The sequence below is a fragment of the Syngnathoides biaculeatus genome, chromosome 18, assembly GCF_019802595.1.
Source record: "Syngnathoides biaculeatus isolate LvHL_M chromosome 18, ASM1980259v1, whole genome shotgun sequence".
Lineage (NCBI taxonomy): Eukaryota > Metazoa > Chordata > Actinopteri > Syngnathiformes > Syngnathidae > Syngnathoides > Syngnathoides biaculeatus.
In genome coordinates this window covers 16,761,540-16,778,907 of record NC_084657.1, presented here as the reverse complement: position 1 = coordinate 16,778,907, position 17,368 = coordinate 16,761,540, and the positions used below count along the sequence as shown (strand labels likewise).

Genomic DNA, 17,368 nt, shown 5'->3' with positions numbered 1-17,368 from the left:
TACATTTTGAATGAGAAATTAAAAACTTTCATTTCATTATCGATTATAGATGGGGTTTTTGTAATTTAAAAAAAAGGGGGGGAGGAAAAAAAAGGGTTTTACGACACTTTTTTCAAAGAGACGGCAATAGAGTGTAGAGAGCCGGAAAGCGGTGTGTTTTGGACAGGAGGAGGTCATTCGAAAGTGAGGAGTGGCACCAGAACGGTTATTAGAGTATTTTCCTGATGCAGGTGTAAGATCATTATATTAATCGTAGTTCCGTGTAGTTATCAACTGCTCCGACATGCTTCGTCTCATACTGCGGCTCAGGCCGTCCGCCGGGCTCCCACGTCCCCGTGCCCTCCCGGCCGGGCCCGCCACCAGTACCATCGGCTCCCGTTGCGTGCCCGGAACCGGCTGCGCGAGGCGGCTCCACCGCTCAGTCGGATCCCGGGCTGTTTGCTCGACCGTGGGCTTCACTCACAGGGGAGCTCTCCTGCGGTGTCCCCAGCTGGATGTTAACTGTCGGAGCGAGAGGTACTACAGCCTCCCGCCGCACCAAAAGGTATCTTTACCGGCCTTCCGGTTGCTAGAGCACCCCTCCTACACTTAGCATGACCTCCGTTAGCACGGAGACAAGGGATGCGATTTACCAGACACTTTTATCACATTACACTTCTTCAACTTCTAATTTAGCCTGTAAATAAATCAGTGTGTGTCCTTGCAGAGATTTTATAACGGCTTCAATGAACTTATGTCTTTAAACTGTTTGAAATATTCTGTAGTTGCTGGAAATAGATGCTGGCTAACAGTGATTCCAAAACTTAATTTAACCATGTAGTTTAATAATGTGAATAAAAGTGATTAGTAATAATAATTAGAATAACGTCTCAAAACACACTTGCAACCCAAAATATCATATAACGCATATTTCCTAAAATAATGATGATTTTATGTGGTGAAAGTGGAGTAGCGTTTCATTGCTCTGCCTGACACCATACATCACGAGCTTACACAGGAGCAAATATTATTTATGGTCAGTAAAAAGGATTTTTGTTATATAGTCCTATGGCACACCTGATTATTTTCCACAAAATTGGAAAAGTTGTTGGAAATCAGCTAGCTAGATGAAGCTAGTCTTGTGAGAACTTTGAAAGTCATTGACTTGACCCAGAATTTCATCTTCAAATATGAGCACTGTGGCTCCTTTGCCCTGTTACACTCGAAGTGTCGTTAGTGGTTTCTTGTAGCTGTTTATTGAATAACCCCAATCGATTATATGGCAGACCCTGCAGTCTGGACACAAAAAAATACAAACACATTTCATCAATAGGAATATTACAAAAATTTCCTTGTTGGAATTATTTCAACAATTTATGGTGCAAAGGTCAATGCACTTTGCACAATCCACATACATTTAATGACATAACTCCACTTCATCCCTATTTGGGATTGAATTGGCTGTGTCCAGACTGCAGGGCCTCCCACATTGTAATTGCTTCTTCATCCCTTGGGTCACTATAAATTTGTAACACTTGTGCATTGTCTGTCTTTGACATGTGCAATGTTTGGCCTATGCAACATTAGGTACATGTACAAAAATAAGCATCATCATCTTTCTTAAGGCAGAATGTTTGATGATCAATGTACTTTATTACTGTAGATTATGTAATTGTTTCTAATATTGTGCCTTTTATTAACAAAACCTATTCACAAGCCTTCCCCTCTTATGACCCACTGGACAAACTGAACTGAGTCCACTTATAAATAACCACCCCTAGTTAATAAATCACCTCCAAAGCTGCTGTCAACCACCCAATAATTTGTATGTGTGTTATTGATCGTAACATTTTCAGTGATGTGCTGCTGTCAATGTTAAACAGGTGGAGCTGCCTGCACTGTCACCCACCATGCAGACAGGAACCATTGCTCGCTGGGAAAAGAAGGAGGGAGACAAAATTAATGAGGGAGACCTCATAGCAGAGGTTTGGAGAATGTGTCTTGTGTAGGCCTTTGTTGTGTAGAAAGAAATTAATATTGCTGGCTTTTTGTAGGTGGAGACAGACAAGGCCACAGTGGGATTTGAGATGCTGGAAGAGTGCTATCTAGCCAAAATCCTTGTTCCTGAAGGGTCCAGAGATGTAAACATTGGAGCAGTAATTTGTATTACTGTTGACAGGTAACACCTACAATACTCATGACTGCCATTGATAATTAATTCAATTACACTTGCAAACACAAAATTAGGTCAACATTATCCTCATTTATATTGTCCGCATTTCAGTCCAGACCTCATCCCAGCCTTTAAGGATGTTACTTTGGAATCGTTTACTTCCTCTACTTCATCAGCTGCTGCTGCTCCTCCTCCTGCTCCTTCTTCTTCTTCTCCTCCTCCAGCTGGATCTGCAAGTGCACCACCTGCAGCCCCAGGGAGCTCCTACCCGTCACACTTAAAGGTGGGCCTCTCTTAATGACTATCAGTGCCGTCGGCGAGCAGCAGGGTCCAGGTTGGCTCCGAAAGTATTTGTACAGTGACAAGCGTTTTTTATCGTTTGGTCTTTATGGATTATAAACCAAGATGTGAAAGAAGTGGAGAATACTGGTTTTAATTTAAGAAGATCTTTAAAAAATGCTGACTTTGACAGCCCTTTTATGGAGATTCTCTGCATTTTTAGGAGCTCAGAAGTAGATTATGTATACAATAATTTTAAATGTGACAATTTTAAGGAAATCTGAGAGGAGACATTTAAAACAGCCCTCGAGTACATGCATCAAAATACACCAGATGTGGATACATCATGGAACAGAGACGCTCCCCGTAGCCAATGCAACAGAAGAGAATACTGTTAGATAACAAAATCTGTGAACTAACAAAAGTCAGCGCAGGTCTGCTTACTTTCAAGCTTGGCATGATAGGAGTGTCGCACCTGTGATTGATGTGAATGACTGTTCCTGACTGTGCAGTTGCTTGAAAGTAGATTTGTGTTTATGTAAATTGGCACCACTTTTATAGTACAAAACAGTAGGGTGGGAGTCTCACTATCAATAAGTAAATAATGAGATTAGTATTTAAAAAGATTTCAATCTTTGAGCGTGTGTGTGTGTTGCAGATCACACTTCCCGCCCTCTCGCCCACCATGACGATGGGCACGGTTCAGCGCTGGGAGAAGAAGGTTGGCGAGAAGCTCAGCGAGGGAGATCTGTTAGCCGAGATTGAGACGGACAAAGCGACCATCGGTTAAATTTAAACATACCTATCTTGAAGTTGTTGTTTCTATCCAACGTGTGCTCATTGTCTCTTCTCTGCGTTTCCTCAAGGCTTCGAGGTACAGGAGGAGGGCTATCTGGCCAAAATAATGGTGTCAGAGGGCACACGTGACGTCCCGTTAGGAACGCCGCTCTGCATCATCGTAGAGAAGGAGAGCGACATTGCTGCCTTCGCAGACTATGTGGAGACCGGCGTTGCAGAAATTTCAACTCCTCCTTCTCCAGCACCAGTAAGACATCCACACGCAAATTCTGTGATATCTCGCATTCTGAGGTTATTCATTCCATGACCATGCTTGTTACAAATCACTAGCATCTCATTTCGCTTTCCCTCATTGAAATGAATAAAAATACCATTAATGTTTTCTAGTCTTTGAAGAAATAACCCCCATCCCATTTTTTTTCACATAAAAATGCAACTATATGATATTGTACTGCATACAAACATACAGTACTCCTAATAAAATAGTCTACAAATATATATTTTAATTAATTAGTACCTTTTTTCGCTGAATTTAATCATTACTCTTGGATTAAAAGAAAAAATATATAGACAATGTCTTCACTTTTAGCAGGTTCTCCATCTTTACATTGTCTGGAGTTTAGAAAAAAAATTGACACTTACCATTTATCCTTCTGCCTTGCCAGCCAGACAAAAAGCACACCTTGATGATTTCAAGCTTTAAGTACTACTTCTCCCATTTTGTTGCCAACACATGGTTAGAAAAAATAAATTTGTCAAAATACCAGCACAAAAAAACGAATACTCAATAATAATAATAATAATACCTGAACTTTCATATTCACAACTGAGGGGAACCAGATATTCTGAAGTTTGCATCTGCCCTCTAGCAGTGAAGTGGCTGAAGTTGACCCTTTTAATCAAATTTTTACTTGCAATACCACAGCAAATAATCGCTTTGACTGTAGAACTATGCTGTAATAGTTCTGCTGAGGTAACGCAACGCCTTCTTCACCCAGACAGCAGCACCAGTCACTGCAACACTACCTCCCGCACCTCAGACTGCGGCCGCACCCACCGTTACCCCCGCAGCGCCCAGGAAGGGGCGTGTGTTCGCCAGCCCGCTGGCAAAGAAACTTGCTGCTGAGAAAGGTTTTGATTTGGCACAGATAACCGGTGAGGCGTCAGTCAATGCGGGGACAGGCCATCCCCAAAATATGATGATGACATATACGCTTCCTTCTCAGGTTCTGGTCCTGATGGGCGTATTACCAGGAAAGACATTGAAAATTTTGTTCCTGCAAAGGCTCCCCCAGTAAGTTGCCCTTCAGATGAAGCTGTGGGGACTGGGATTGCATGATTTTCTTCACACATTTACTTATTTGTATAGCTCATCATGCAACACAAAGTACTTTCAAACATTTACAAAGAGAACGCTGTGTATAAAACATAACCCTTTATATAGATGTCTTTTTCAAACAACCATGTTGCACAGCAAAAGTGTTCCAGCTGAAACAGATTCACCATTCTGCATGGCGACACAGCTGAACAGGGCAGGTTAAAACAAAGGAAAAAGAGATTTTCTTCGTAAATATGGGTTTTTGGAACAATGGAATATTTTTACATTGCTTTGCTTCGTTCCTACAGGGGATAACTCCAACCCCCGCTAACTACCTTTCAAGTACAATAGCCTTAGTAGGACATGGATGAGCATGGTAAAAATATATTTTTAGCATAATCTTTTCTTAGAATACAATATTGAGGTATGATGAAGAAACCACCAAAGAACACAATTCATTTTGGCTCAGATTTTGCTTAAAAAAACAAGGTGCCATAAAGATGAAATTAATAAGTAAGTTTTGATAAACTAAAAGATCCTGTCTATTCTCTGCTTCAGTGTTGAATGCGCCAGTCCTCACTTTACAATGAAGTTCCCTTCCAACAGTAATGAGTTAGCCTGAATTTGTCTGAAAGTTGGAACGCACCAGCATCAGTCACTAAAGTATGCTTGAACAGAAGTGAAGTCATAATTTCAGTAAATCAGTCAGAAGTGAGTATAGTGGTAACTGAGCGTGCGGTGTGACACCATATTCTTACTCTGCTGCAACAAATGGCATTTTGGTTGCAAACCAGTGACTCCCTTTATATAGCATTGCTTCAATATTTGATCAACCTTTACAGTGGTGTACAGTAAATATCAGACTGGACAATATGTGTTAATTCCCCTAGATTTTCAGGCATATCTCGTGTTCTTTGTAAAATTAGCTTGTGGGATTGAGATAAAGATTCAAAGCACCTGTTTTGTGTGACCGCAACTGTCATCACTTTACGCGGCATGACATGCATAAAATTCATGCAAATGTAATCACTGTGTTTCATAACTCCCTTGTTCGGCCCCGTGTATTCAGCTACCAGTATATGGATCCAAAGCCAATCCGATTAGTGTCTGTGTTTACTGTAGCCCACCCACGCTGTGGTGGTCCAAATGTTTCCAACACATTTGTTTAATGATGTCTCATGAATTTTCATTTCATTCGACACGTTTCCTTTTGGCAGGCAGCTCCCGCACCGACTGCAACTCCAGCCGCTCCGGCACCTGCTGCCGTTCCTGCCGCTCCAGCCGGGACTTTCTCAGACATCCCTATCAGCAATATCCGCAAGGTGAGAGCAAACACTCCTGGCTTAATTTGGCCTCCGCTCCGCTTTCGACGGGGCCTGGGGGTTCTTTTCAGTTTTCGTTCTTTCTTTGCCTCCTTCAATGCATACAAAACCAAATCTGATTTCCTTGGGGGGTTTGTCTCCTCTGCAGGTCATCGCTCAGAGGTTGATGCAGTCAAAACAAACCATCCCTCACTATTATCTCTCTGTAGATGTCAACATGGACCAAGTGCTGGAGCTTAGGAAAGAACTCAATGAGGTGCTTTTTTTCGTGTTAGTCTGTTTCTTTAGCACGAGACCAGAATGAAAGACAAGATCATTCTCGAACAATGTCACCTCTGCTGTCCAGGAGGTGAAAGGCAGAAGTCTCAAGCTGAGTGTGAATGACTTTATCATCAAAGCCAGCGCGCTGGCCTGCCTGAAGGTGCCGGAGTGTAACTCATCTTGGATGGACACCATAATTCGCCAGTGAGTAAAAGTCACAAGAAAGGCTCGAGCGCTGCTCATGTGAAACATCAGTTCTCATATCAGTAACAACAGACTGCAATTTCCCCAGTTTTCCACCTCAGTTTGTTCCTGTGCATTGTATTTTTTTATTTTAAAACACATTATGAGTCCTCATTGTGATGCACTTCCCAACTGACTTCCTCATGAATGGGGCCACATCTGCCTTCTTCTAGGAACCACGTGGTGGACGTAAGCGTGGCGGTGAGCACGGCCAACGGTCTCATCACGCCCATTGTGTTCAACGCGCACACCAAAGGGCTCGCCGCCATCAGCAGTGACGTGTCTGCGCTCGCCGCCAAAGCGCGGGACGGCAAACTGCAGCCGCATGAGTTCCAGGTCCAATCCTGTTTGTGGATGTCACGGCAGTAAGAGTCTTAACATGAATGATAGCGTGAATCAATTTTTGAATTCTTTCCCACCAGGGAGGTACTTTCACCATTTCTAATTTGGGGATGTTCGGCGTCAAGAACTTCTCGGCCATCATCAACCCTCCGCAGTCGTGTATCCTCGCTGTGGGAGGCTCTGAAAAGCGCCTCATGCCCGCTGACAACGAGAGAGGGTATGTCTCATGTTCAATGTGATATAAAAAAAAAAAGAAAAGTTCAATGCAATTGTAATGGCCATCTATTATTTGAAGATTTTTGTTATTTGTGGTCAGGCATGCTTCCTATCACCTGCGAATGGCGGGGTCCACTGTACATATAAGAATCACACGTGTAAGAAAGCAAGGGTAGTTAAATTTGTTGGGTCTAGGAATCCGTTACAGGGGAGTAATTATGGTGCCATAACATAACATTACATTGCAAAGTCAGTGATTTGTCGAGATGTTTGACAGTTTTGACCCGGGGTATGTGCATTCAAGACCCCATTGGATTTTCAGCCGTTTATTAAATGGCAAACATGGTCAAAAATACAAATACAAATGAGAACACTTGCAAGGAGCTACTATAGACTACAACTCACACCCAGATGGTCACACAAAAGCGATCCGACCATGTTGGGTAGACTGCTTAAGCCCTCATCGCTTTTAAGGCCACGCCCCTTGAAGGGACACGTACAACACTACATTTGTTGGTGTTGTGGCTTTTGGCCTGTCTCACTGCACAGTAATTACACTTCGTTAGTCCAGTTTGTTTTTACATTCCCTTTATTTTTTTCTGTTTTTTTTTTTTTTTTTAACCAATGCAGCACTTTTTTGTTATCAAACAAGGAACAGTTAACGTTTATTGTGGTTTGGAGCAAATTTCTCTTAATAGATCAATTAATTTTAATTCAGAAAACGTGTTTGATGTACAAGTAAATTGAGTTACGGTCTTTTGTCACAGAACTAAACTAATTTAAGTGATTTTTTTTGGAACATTTTTTCTGAAAAGGAAAAAAAGTATTCTAGTATTTCTCTACTGTTTGAAGGAAAAAATCTGGGGTGAAAAATATTTAAAGCCCTTTTTGGTAACAGGACAAATTAAGTGGGTTGCGGGGGAAAAAAATAAAATCTAATTTGAATAAAGTCACTGCCGTTTCCTTTTTCTGTGAGTGAATGAGGGGGCGGTGTCAATAAAAAATGAGTCTTTGTGGAAAATACTAACGATGTTAATTTCGGGCCACATTGTGGAGTAAAGGCAAAACTTTTGTTCTTCAGTTTCGACGTGGCCAACATGATGTCGGTGACGCTGAGCTGCGACCACCGGGTGGTGGACGGCGCAGTGGGCGCCCAGTGGCTCGCCGAGTTCCGCAAGTTCCTGGAGAAGCCCGTCACCATGCTCTTGTGAGCGGACTGTGGAGTACTGCGGCTGGTGGTCGTGCGCATGGGCCGCCGGGATCCAATTGGCAAAATACTCTGGATCTTTCTGTCGTTGGCTGGCTTGCCACCAGGTCACTTCCTGTTACCCTGAAGGAGGAAGAGGGAGAATTCACTCCACTTTTGTCTAGATTCTCTCTCTTTATCTCACTATTTATTAAAGTTCCATGCCATAAGAGAAAAAATAGTTGTAATTCATCCTAGTAGATATGTTATTTGGCCGGTAAACGCTTCTCATTGTTGTGCAAAGGGAAATGTTGCACTATTATGTCCAATTAGATATAAAATTGACCCCCCCAGGACTTTTTTTTTCTTATCTACAATTGGCTGGCAACCAGTTCAGGGTGTACCTCACCTGCTACCCGACGACAGCTGGGATAAGCTCCAGCATTCCCACGACCCTTGTGAGGATAAGCGGTTCAGATAATGGATGGATGGAGTTCACTGTGTGGTGTGAGTGTGACGAAGGCTAACAGGAAGTGTGTGTCTGCCGTATTTTGTCGGCAAAAGAATTGAGAAGTATATAAAATAGTCACACAAGAATAGTGTTCTGTGCTAGAATATCTACATTCTACAGTTGTGTATATACTGTATATCATTAACATCTCTACACCCAGCGACATGTATTTTCCATCCATTTTCTGTACCAATTCTCATCACTAGGGTGACAAGCATGCTGGAGCCCATCCCAGCAATCTTAGCGCAAGAGGCGGGGTACACGCTGAACTGCTGTAAATGTATTTTTCCTCTGAAATATGTTTACCAGTTTGCCTCTCTGGCTCTTTCTGCTCAATATTAATTTTCTAACCTCATCAAGTCTTCTGACCTTCACACAGCTGAAACGCACAAATATGCTGGCGGGTGTTTATTTGTTTTAAATAAACGGAGAGAACTCAAACGTCTGCCCAGAGAATTGTTTAAATTTGGCCTTACAGACCGAAACATTGAAGGAAATCCCTCTCGTGTATCAGTCGTTTCCACCACTACACCTATAATGCTGGAAAGGCATATTTGGATACAGCACTTTAATGTACTTGGAAAAATTGTAGAAATGAGAACTTGACAAGCAGGAATTGCTCACAGTTTTTGTTTTAAAACAACTGTTTTAATAATGCAATTACCATGATTAAATCTGCACCGTATGAATTCAGGTCAATTCAAAGTTAGGCTCTCCTTACGAATAGTGAATATCTACCCGCTGGTAAAAAGTCGATCATTGATTTTATGTGTAATTGAATACTTCCAAATTAGCAAGATCATCTTTGTTATTGTAGTCATATTGAAGCTGTTTGAGCTCAGAGTCAGAAGTTTACGTTCAAGAGCACACCGATAGTCAGAAGATGGGTCATAGTTGTCCCGTACTAAGCAGTCAGTACAGTACGAGCTCGCAATTTTTACAGCATCAATATTGCCCACTTGACCATTTCACCAGTTTTGAAGATCTTGATTTTCTCCAATTGTTGCTGACTGTGTTCCATGAAATATTTAACTCCATGGAGATTATTTTATACCCTTATCCTGACTGCTACATTTGAACAATGAGATCCTTGACGCTGTGGAAGCTGACTACAGAACTATCAAGAAAAGCCTACTAGAACATCTGAACTTTATTTACAGGTGTGCGCTGACACGCAGTAACCATCAACTCCTAATCCCAAACAGAAATTGTTGTGACTTGCTATCAATGTGCAATTTGTGGCTGTTTCCATGACAACGGCTGATTTACTGTAACATCCTGCAGCATAATAGGACATATAGGCAACATTTATCACAGATCGTCTGCATTTATTTCTACAGCGTTGAGCAATACAATCTAATTGTGTTCCTTGATAATAGGACAGCGCAATCATAATGTTGCTTGTTTTTTGTCCACCAATCTGACAATGAGAGATGAGATGAGGGTGCGTTGCTCAATACATTAATCACGCATGCCTAGTTTTCTTTTTTGGCACACGAAGTGGGGGGAGAGAGAGCCCAGCCTGCTTCTCACTGCTTTCTGTCAGCCATGGTTGCCACTGGACGACGTGCGCTCTGGAGCCTGTGCGTGTGCTTCGCGGCCCTGCATACAAGTGAGTACGCTTCTCTCGCGTATTAAAAAAAAAAAAATGAATACATGAATAACAAGTTAACAAAGGCTTACCTGATTGTATTCACTTCACTCAGCTATTGGTTCTTAAAAGTGCGGTGCAAGTAGAAGAGTCAGTGAATTACATTTTCAAACTGCATAATGACTTGAAAGGTTTTTAGAACCTCACACAGTGCATTTAAGTACAGTTTCCATTTTAAGCTTTCTCAAAAGTAAAACAAATACCGTATAAATGAAGACATGCATAAAATGTAGGATTTAGGCCCATGTTCACTTCAGTGGTTGTAGTTTGAACTGCATCATATTAGGAGCTGTTCCTAAAGTTATGGAGGTGACATGTGATGCACCTTCCTATTATGAATCAAACAAATTCTGAGTGTATGATGGAGTAAGCGGGTTGCTTTTCCAACTCCGCTTGCGAATGGTTTTGGTACCAGGTCAGAGCTGTCAAGTTGGATTAACAGCGCTACACGCACCCAAACACACATGCACAGATACGCAACAATGTGAACGAGAGAAAGAGGCTACTGGTCGTTTGCTTCATTATTTGTGGATCATGAGAAGAAAATAAGGACTTGATCAGTGGATCAATGACACGCAGGTTTTCTTTTTAGGCTCACTTGCGAGCATCAGATTTTATTTCGACAATATTCTGTTTGGATGAATTTGGATGCAAGCTTGCCTTTTTCAGTTTTATTCATTTTTTTGCATTTTCTTGGCAAATGCAATTCAAAAATTTGAATGGACTCAGGAGTCAGGATAGCTGCTGATATTCGATCAAAGTCACTCAATCAGATTTTAAAATGTCACCCGTTTCGGATTATTTCAAAAAATTCAAACAGAACCACCCTTGCCAAAAAATTTTTGATTTTGAATGATATGTGCAGAAAATGATTAATGGTGCCAAAGTGATGGACAGTTATACGGACAATTATTCATTTTTTCCCCCAAACAAGAACACAATACATTTTACATGGTACTAAGAGGCTTGCAATGACACCTTAACAAAAATATGGCTTTACTAGTAAAGTTATTATTTCAGCTCATGCAATCATCTGACTGCAAATATCAAATGTGAAAGGAACATTAATATTGTTTCGCTTTAGGCGTCAGCATTGGGACTAACTGGATTACAGTACACTGTTTATTTTTAGCCGGGGGAAGCACAGTGCACTGGTTGGTCATATCACATCTGCCTGAGGGGCGGGGTTAGAATCCTGGTTCCGGCTTTCATGTGTGGGGCTTCCTCCTACATTCCAAAAAACACACATGTTATGATCAAGGCTATGATGAAGGCTACAAAATTGTCCACAAATGTAAACACAAAGTCATTTGGAATAGGTTCCAGCTGATAAATACAGCAGATGAATACATTTTCACCCAATTAATCACTGTCAATGTTATTTCAAAGGCATTTGACTCTGGGGAGTCCCACAAGGCTCTGGTCTGAGTCTTCTATTTCTGAGCTCCTTTCGCCAAAATAAATTATTGTTGAGTGTCAAATTTCCAATCATATTCTACTCTCTAACACACGAAACGTTACATCTCCTTTTGTTTTCTTTTGTTTTTTCGATTGACTCAGATGCTCTGAGAGTGACCATGCGGGTGTCCACGGTGGAGGTAGTTCGAGGGGATTTTGTCATCCTGCCCTGCTCCTTCTACACCTCGAGCCCCCTCTCCAGACTCAACATTATCTGGACTCTGGCCCCCCTCTCCAGTCCAGAATCCCCCATTCAGGTTCACACAAACTTGTGATTGTTCGTTTTTCTTGTCAAATATGTGATGACATCATAATTTGTCACACAAAAATTCCTTTGTTGACATTCCAGGTGATTGTGTATGACCACGGGCAGATTATTGAAGACCCGTCTCTCATTGGGAGGGTAGGCTTTACAGGTATAGCCGTGATTTTACTTTTTTTTTTTGAACCATGGGAAAAGGTAATATTTGATCGGCAGGTATCCCATGGAGCGCAGACATCATGGTGAATGATACCCGTGTGTCCGACGCTGGCATTTATCGCTGTATGGTGAACAACCCTCCGGAGATGGCAGATCCTGGCATAGGAGAACTGCTGCTCACTGTTCTGGGTAAATATACTGTTATCTTACACAGTGGATAGAAAAAAACAAAAGTCTACACACCCCTCTTCAAATGCTAGGTTTTGGTAAGAGGGGGGAAAATGAAAAAATCTGACCAAGATGAAACATTTCAAAACTGTCGGAAAACAGACAACTCGATAGATAGATAGATAGATAGATAGATAGATAGATAGATAGATAGATAGATAGATAGATAGATAGATAGATAGATAGATAGATAGATAGATAGATAGATAGATAGATAGATAGATAGATAGATAGATAGATAGATAGATAGATAGATAGATAGATAAAAAATACAGGGAGTCACTGATGGTGTAGTGGTACACACGCCTGCCTTTGGTGCTGGCAGCGCGGGATCTATTCCCGCCCAGTGATGGTGTTGATATGTGCCCTGCGACTGACTACACTCAGTTCAGGGTGTAGTCTGCCTTTCTCCTGAAGCTAGCTGGGATACACTCCTGCTTTCCCGCAACCCTTGTGAGAATAAGCGGCTTGGATAGTGACAGGACATAAATAAATAAAATATTTGTTAATACAGTGCAGTTCAGTTATATTCAACTTTTAAGTAAATTTACATTTAATATTTTAGAACTTTTTTTAGGTAAAATTTGTTTGAACTTTGTTTGAAAACTGTCTAAGCCATTTTTATTGAATCATTATTTTAAGTATAGATTTTTGTTGTCCAAATTTGTAAGCACAGTGTTAATGTTCCAAGTGTCTCAGTGTCTTCCAATAATATTAAACATCTTTTTTTAGGAATATAACCCAGCCTCATTCTTGACGAAACATTACAGAAACATGTTTGAGTCGAGCATTTGAACAACAATCAACGGTGATGCATTTATCTGCTGATTGTACCCACAGTGGCGCCATCTCTGCCTGCGTGCCAGTGGGAGGGGGACATGGATGCGGGAGGCAGCGTCACCTTGTCCTGCTCAGTGGCCGAGGGCATTCCCACTCCAGAAATCCACTGGGATAAAATCAAGCCAGAGGAAATTTCATTGCCAATCAACATGGATGGTCAGCAAGTTATCGTTAGCTTTAGCACGACATACACGGCGACAACAGACATGAAGACATAACGGTCACAGTCACAGAGCAATATGGGGTGCTAGTAATCTGGCAATGATGGAATTGTGCAAGTGTATCAGATCGTACTCAGATATGAGAGGCTTGTATTTGTTAAAAACTGATATACAGGTGCTGAGACTACGACAGTGAGTGGAGGAGTAATGTATAATATATAATACTAACTGGCCCGGCAGAATGTGACGACAAACTGAAGGAAAAAACAATTGCAGCTTGGTGCAGTTGAATTGTAAATTAGCTGTTTAAGAAGTGAATCGCAAGGGGGAAGAAGCTGTTGGAATCCCTGCTAGCTTTAGTTTGTATTGTTCAGTGGCGCCTACTCGAGGGATGGACTTTGAAGAACTGGTGACCAGGATGTTGAGGGTCCGAGAGGATTTTGCGTTCTCTTGCTCTTGTTTGAATTTCGTAAGACAGTAAACGGCATGTTATCTTCAGTCTAATTGGCATATGGCCATCTTTAACAGCTCAACCACAATTTTCAAATAACGTCTTCAGAATTTCAGGGATTCATTTCAATTCAGCGATTACCCACCTACTGCCCAAAATAATAATAATAATTAAGGCCAAGGCTCCGGCACATACAATCACCAATAACAGCCATCGGGAACAAGAAGTACAAGACTCAGAATAGAGCCTTGTGGAACTCCAGTGATACACTGATAGTATTTATTAACTGGCTCAAAAAAAAAAAAAAAAAAAAAAAAAATCCATGATCCACAGCACTTATCCTTTGGGATCACAGGTGTGTTGACTTTGGGTGAGGTGGGTTTTATGTGCCAATGGAAACACCACCAAACTCACACATGGAAAATTTAGTCTTGGATTAACCCGTCATCCATGTTTTCGGAATGTGGGAGGAAGCCGAAGAGAACGGGAATTTGAGAAAGTCAAACCCCAAACCTCAGAACTGCGAGGCAAACCAATTCTGCCACTATGTCACCGTGCTCCCCATTGTCACTCGTTTGGGTCAACCTTTTCTACCAATCTTTGAGATTCTACCCGTCCCGAAGCCTTTTATCTAATTGTGATTGTCAGGCGAGCTGTCGGGTTCGGTCCAGATCGCCAATGTGTCGTCACAGACGTCCGGCCTGTATCGTTGCTCCGCCTCCAACCTCCTGGGAACCGAGAACTGCTACATCAACCTGTCCATTCACAGCGGTAAGCATGCGCTCTCGTCTCACCCATCACCGTTTCTGCTTCCCTTTCACGCCCCGCTGACACTTCGGATCCCTCTGTGTGTTAGAAGTGGGAGAGAGTTCCTCGGGAATCCTGCAGGGGGTGTTGTTGACTCTAGCCATGAGCCTGATGCTGTTGAGCCTGCTGGTGCTCGTAATTTGGCTCCATCAGACGGGTCAGGACGGACGACGCCGGGTCTCCAAGATGGAAGAGGAAGAGGAGGAAGGCTACAACGAGATCCAGTATACTCCGTCCCTGATGAAGCGCTCCTTTGTATAAGACTCATTGTGAAGAGGTTTTCAATAAACGCTCCTAATGATATCTGTGCTATTTCATACAGAGACTTGACTCATGCGTTTATTTACTCAACTACAAAGTACCAGACCTCTATTAAAAGTTTAGCAGTTGCCAATCTTCCAGCGACTGTATTTTAGATTTTAGTGGCCTCTGAAGCGTTTTATTGGCGGGAGAACTTGGCTAACAAAGTCCCAGCTGCTTGAGATTGTTGCACATCCGCCAACATTTGAGGAATTTTCAGAGAATGCAGATCAAGTGTATAGCCATCACGAAACCATCGTGTTTCGGCGATGTCATTTCAAGATGTTGAGGCTGAACATATTACCAACATTTTGGGGGCTGATCAGTCAGTTTAAAAAAAGAAGAAGAAAAAAAAAACATCACCAATCCGATCACAAGATGAAGCCACGAGCCTATTTAAATGATCTGTTCTTTAACTGTATACACTTGTGGACTTAATTGCTCAAAAAATATATATTTTCAATAAATAATGTATCTTTGTTTATCTATTTATGCCAGTGAGGCAGAGTGACAGAACAAATTAATGGTCTTCTGCGAGATGGTAGGAAGTACATAGAGCAGTGAACGCATCTACATTTTTCAACTGTACAGTATGTGCCTTATGACATCAAAAGCGATCAGGCAATCAGCAAAAAAATGGCAATTATCAGCTGCTCTGATCAGGGAAATGAAAGGCACTGTGGTACTGCATGCGCAAGTCTGGTGTGGCGGAGAAATATGTTAGAATAGTACAGGACATGTATGAGGGCAGCAAAACAGCAGTGAGATGTGGCGTAGGTGTGTCAGAAGAATTTAAGGTGGAGGTGGGACTGCATCAGGGATTGGCGCTGAGCCCCTTCCTGTTTGCGGTATTAACCGATAGGCTGACAAATGAGGTTGGACTGGAATCCTCTTGGACCATGATGTTCACTGCAGATCACAATCTGCAGTGAAAGGAGGGAGCAGGCGGAGGAACAATTAGAAAGATGGAGACATGCACTGGAAAGGAGAGGAATGAAGATTAGTCGAAGTAAAACAGAATATGTGTGCGTGAATGAGAGGGTCGGAGGAGGAAGAGTGAAGCTCCAGGGAGAAGAGATGGCGAAGGTGGACGACTTCAAATACTTGGGGTCAACAATACAGAGCAATGGAGAGTGTGGTAAGGAAGTGAAGAGACCGGTCCAAGCGGGGTGGAAAAGTTGGCGGAAGGTGTCTGGTGTTCTATGCGACAGAAGAGTCTCCACTAGGGTGGTGACGCTGGCCATGATGTACGGATTAGAGACGGTGGTACTGAAGAAACAACAGGAAGCAGAACTGGAGGTGGCAGAAATGAAGATGTTGAGGTTCTCGCTCAGAGTGAGCAGGTTGGATAGGATTAGAAATGAGCTCATCAGAGGGACAGCCAAAGTTGGATGTTTTGGAAACAAGGTTAGAGAGAGCAGACTTCGATGGTTTGGACGTGAAGAATCCGGCCAATCAGAAACGAGGAAAATAAAATAAAAACCTACCTGGGCCTGTGTGAAATAAATAATCAATTAAGGGTGGGTAATCCATTTTTGTTTCCCATTTTCACTGAACCTCGCTGAGCCTGATTACCTCCAGATCTATTGAATCGATAAGTCTACTTTGATAAAATGAAGTCAGAAAAAAAAAAAGCTGCACTAAAATGCTCGTCAATCCAAGGAAATTCAAGAACAGATGAGAAATCAAGTGACATCTACAACTCTGGAAAGGCTTACAACGCAATTTGCAATTTGTAAAGCTTTAAGACTCGAGAGAACTGCAATGAGAGCCATTTTCCACAAAGGAAGGGGAAAAACCCAAAACATTCCAGTTGTTTAGCTTTTTAGAGGGAAACTACAGGCTCACAACATTTAATTTATCTGGGATTTTAGAGATAATTGCAGCATAATGCTGACCTTCAAAGCCACCCCCCACAACACTTATGAGATTTGAGACACCTTTTTTGTGAGAATGCAGTCTATTAACATGCCAGTTACTGTATTTAGGATTTAGGACAATACATGACATCAAGAGTTTTAGGATTTCAGAGGGCTGCAAATGTTTCTGTTTAGTATTTTACAGTAAAAGCATAGAGAAAGTCGGAGGTGCTAATGTTGCAGCTACTTCTAATTAGAGTGGGAGGATTTGGGGCAGTTGGTCGACTCAAGAGAAGAAAAAAAAAAAAAGCCACAGCACTCGGGTTGCAAACAAAGACAGAAACCTTTAATTTAAAGAGAAGGGGGAAATAATCACAAAAAAAAAAAAAAACTGTACAGAACATTGACTTAAATAAAAGACTTTAAAAAAAAAAAGCAAGATGAGATGGGGTGGAAAAACAACAGGAACATAACCAATCTGCACAGTTCAAATGTGAAGCTTTGCCTTCCTTGCTCATTTAAAACAATTTTAGTATCTTAAACGGTGAATAACCCAGAATTTCC

The 17,368-nt window shown here is 41.8% G+C and overlaps 2 protein-coding genes across 3 annotated transcripts; both read left to right on the top strand.

Annotated features, from left to right (window-relative positions):
- Positions 1–121: 121 nt before the first annotated feature.
- dlat (dihydrolipoamide S-acetyltransferase (E2 component of pyruvate dehydrogenase complex)) lies at positions 122–9,033 on the top strand. Its single transcript, XM_061804013.1, has 14 exons — positions 122–544; positions 1,863–1,964; positions 2,034–2,158; positions 2,264–2,435; positions 3,090–3,216; positions 3,298–3,476; positions 4,228–4,384; positions 4,456–4,523; positions 5,765–5,869; positions 6,018–6,125; positions 6,216–6,334; positions 6,547–6,709; positions 6,796–6,932; positions 8,013–9,033. The coding sequence occupies exons 1-14, from the start codon at positions 284–286 to the stop codon at positions 8,140–8,142; spliced, it is 1,953 nt and encodes a 650-aa protein (XP_061659997.1). The 5' UTR covers positions 122–283; the 3' UTR covers positions 8,143–9,033.
- A 172-nt stretch (positions 9,034–9,205) lies between these two features.
- zgc:165604 (uncharacterized protein LOC792578 homolog) lies at positions 9,206–14,966 on the top strand. 2 transcript variants are annotated; one of them, XM_061804014.1, is made up of 7 exons: positions 9,206–10,240; positions 11,840–11,994; positions 12,087–12,153; positions 12,216–12,347; positions 13,227–13,382; positions 14,487–14,609; positions 14,695–14,966. In XM_061804014.1, exons 1-7 carry the CDS (start codon positions 10,177–10,179, stop codon positions 14,904–14,906), a joined length of 909 nt encoding a protein of 302 aa, XP_061659998.1. In that variant the 5' UTR covers positions 9,206–10,176; the 3' UTR covers positions 14,907–14,966. The 2 variants fall into 2 exon arrangements, with proteins under 2 accessions (XP_061659998.1, XP_061660000.1); XM_061804016.1 differs by lacking the exon at positions 13,227–13,382.
- Positions 14,967–17,368: the final 2,402 nt, after the last annotated feature.

What these genes read in the sequence shown, in the direction of transcription:
- dlat (XM_061804013.1), top strand. Translation starts at nt 284, where the DNA reads ATGCTTCGTCTCATACTGCGGCTCAGGCCGTCCGCCGGGCTCCCACGT. An exon ending in ATTTGTATTACTGTTGACAG is followed by an intron (nt 2,159 to 2,263) that starts GTAACACCTACA and finishes TCCGCATTTCAG; the next exon opens with TCCAGACCTCATCCCAGCCT. An exon ending in CTATCAGCAATATCCGCAAG is followed by an intron (nt 5,870 to 6,017) that starts GTGAGAGCAAAC and finishes TCTCCTCTGCAG; the next exon opens with GTCATCGCTCAGAGGTTGAT.
- zgc:165604 (XM_061804014.1), top strand. Translation starts at nt 10,177, where the DNA reads ATGGTTGCCACTGGACGACGTGCGCTCTGGAGCCTGTGCGTGTGCTTC. An exon ending in GTCCAGAATCCCCCATTCAG is followed by an intron (nt 11,995 to 12,086) that starts GTTCACACAAAC and finishes TTGACATTCCAG; the next exon opens with GTGATTGTGTATGACCACGG. An exon ending in TGGGAGGGTAGGCTTTACAG is followed by an intron (nt 12,154 to 12,215) that starts GTATAGCCGTGA and finishes TTTGATCGGCAG; the next exon opens with GTATCCCATGGAGCGCAGAC.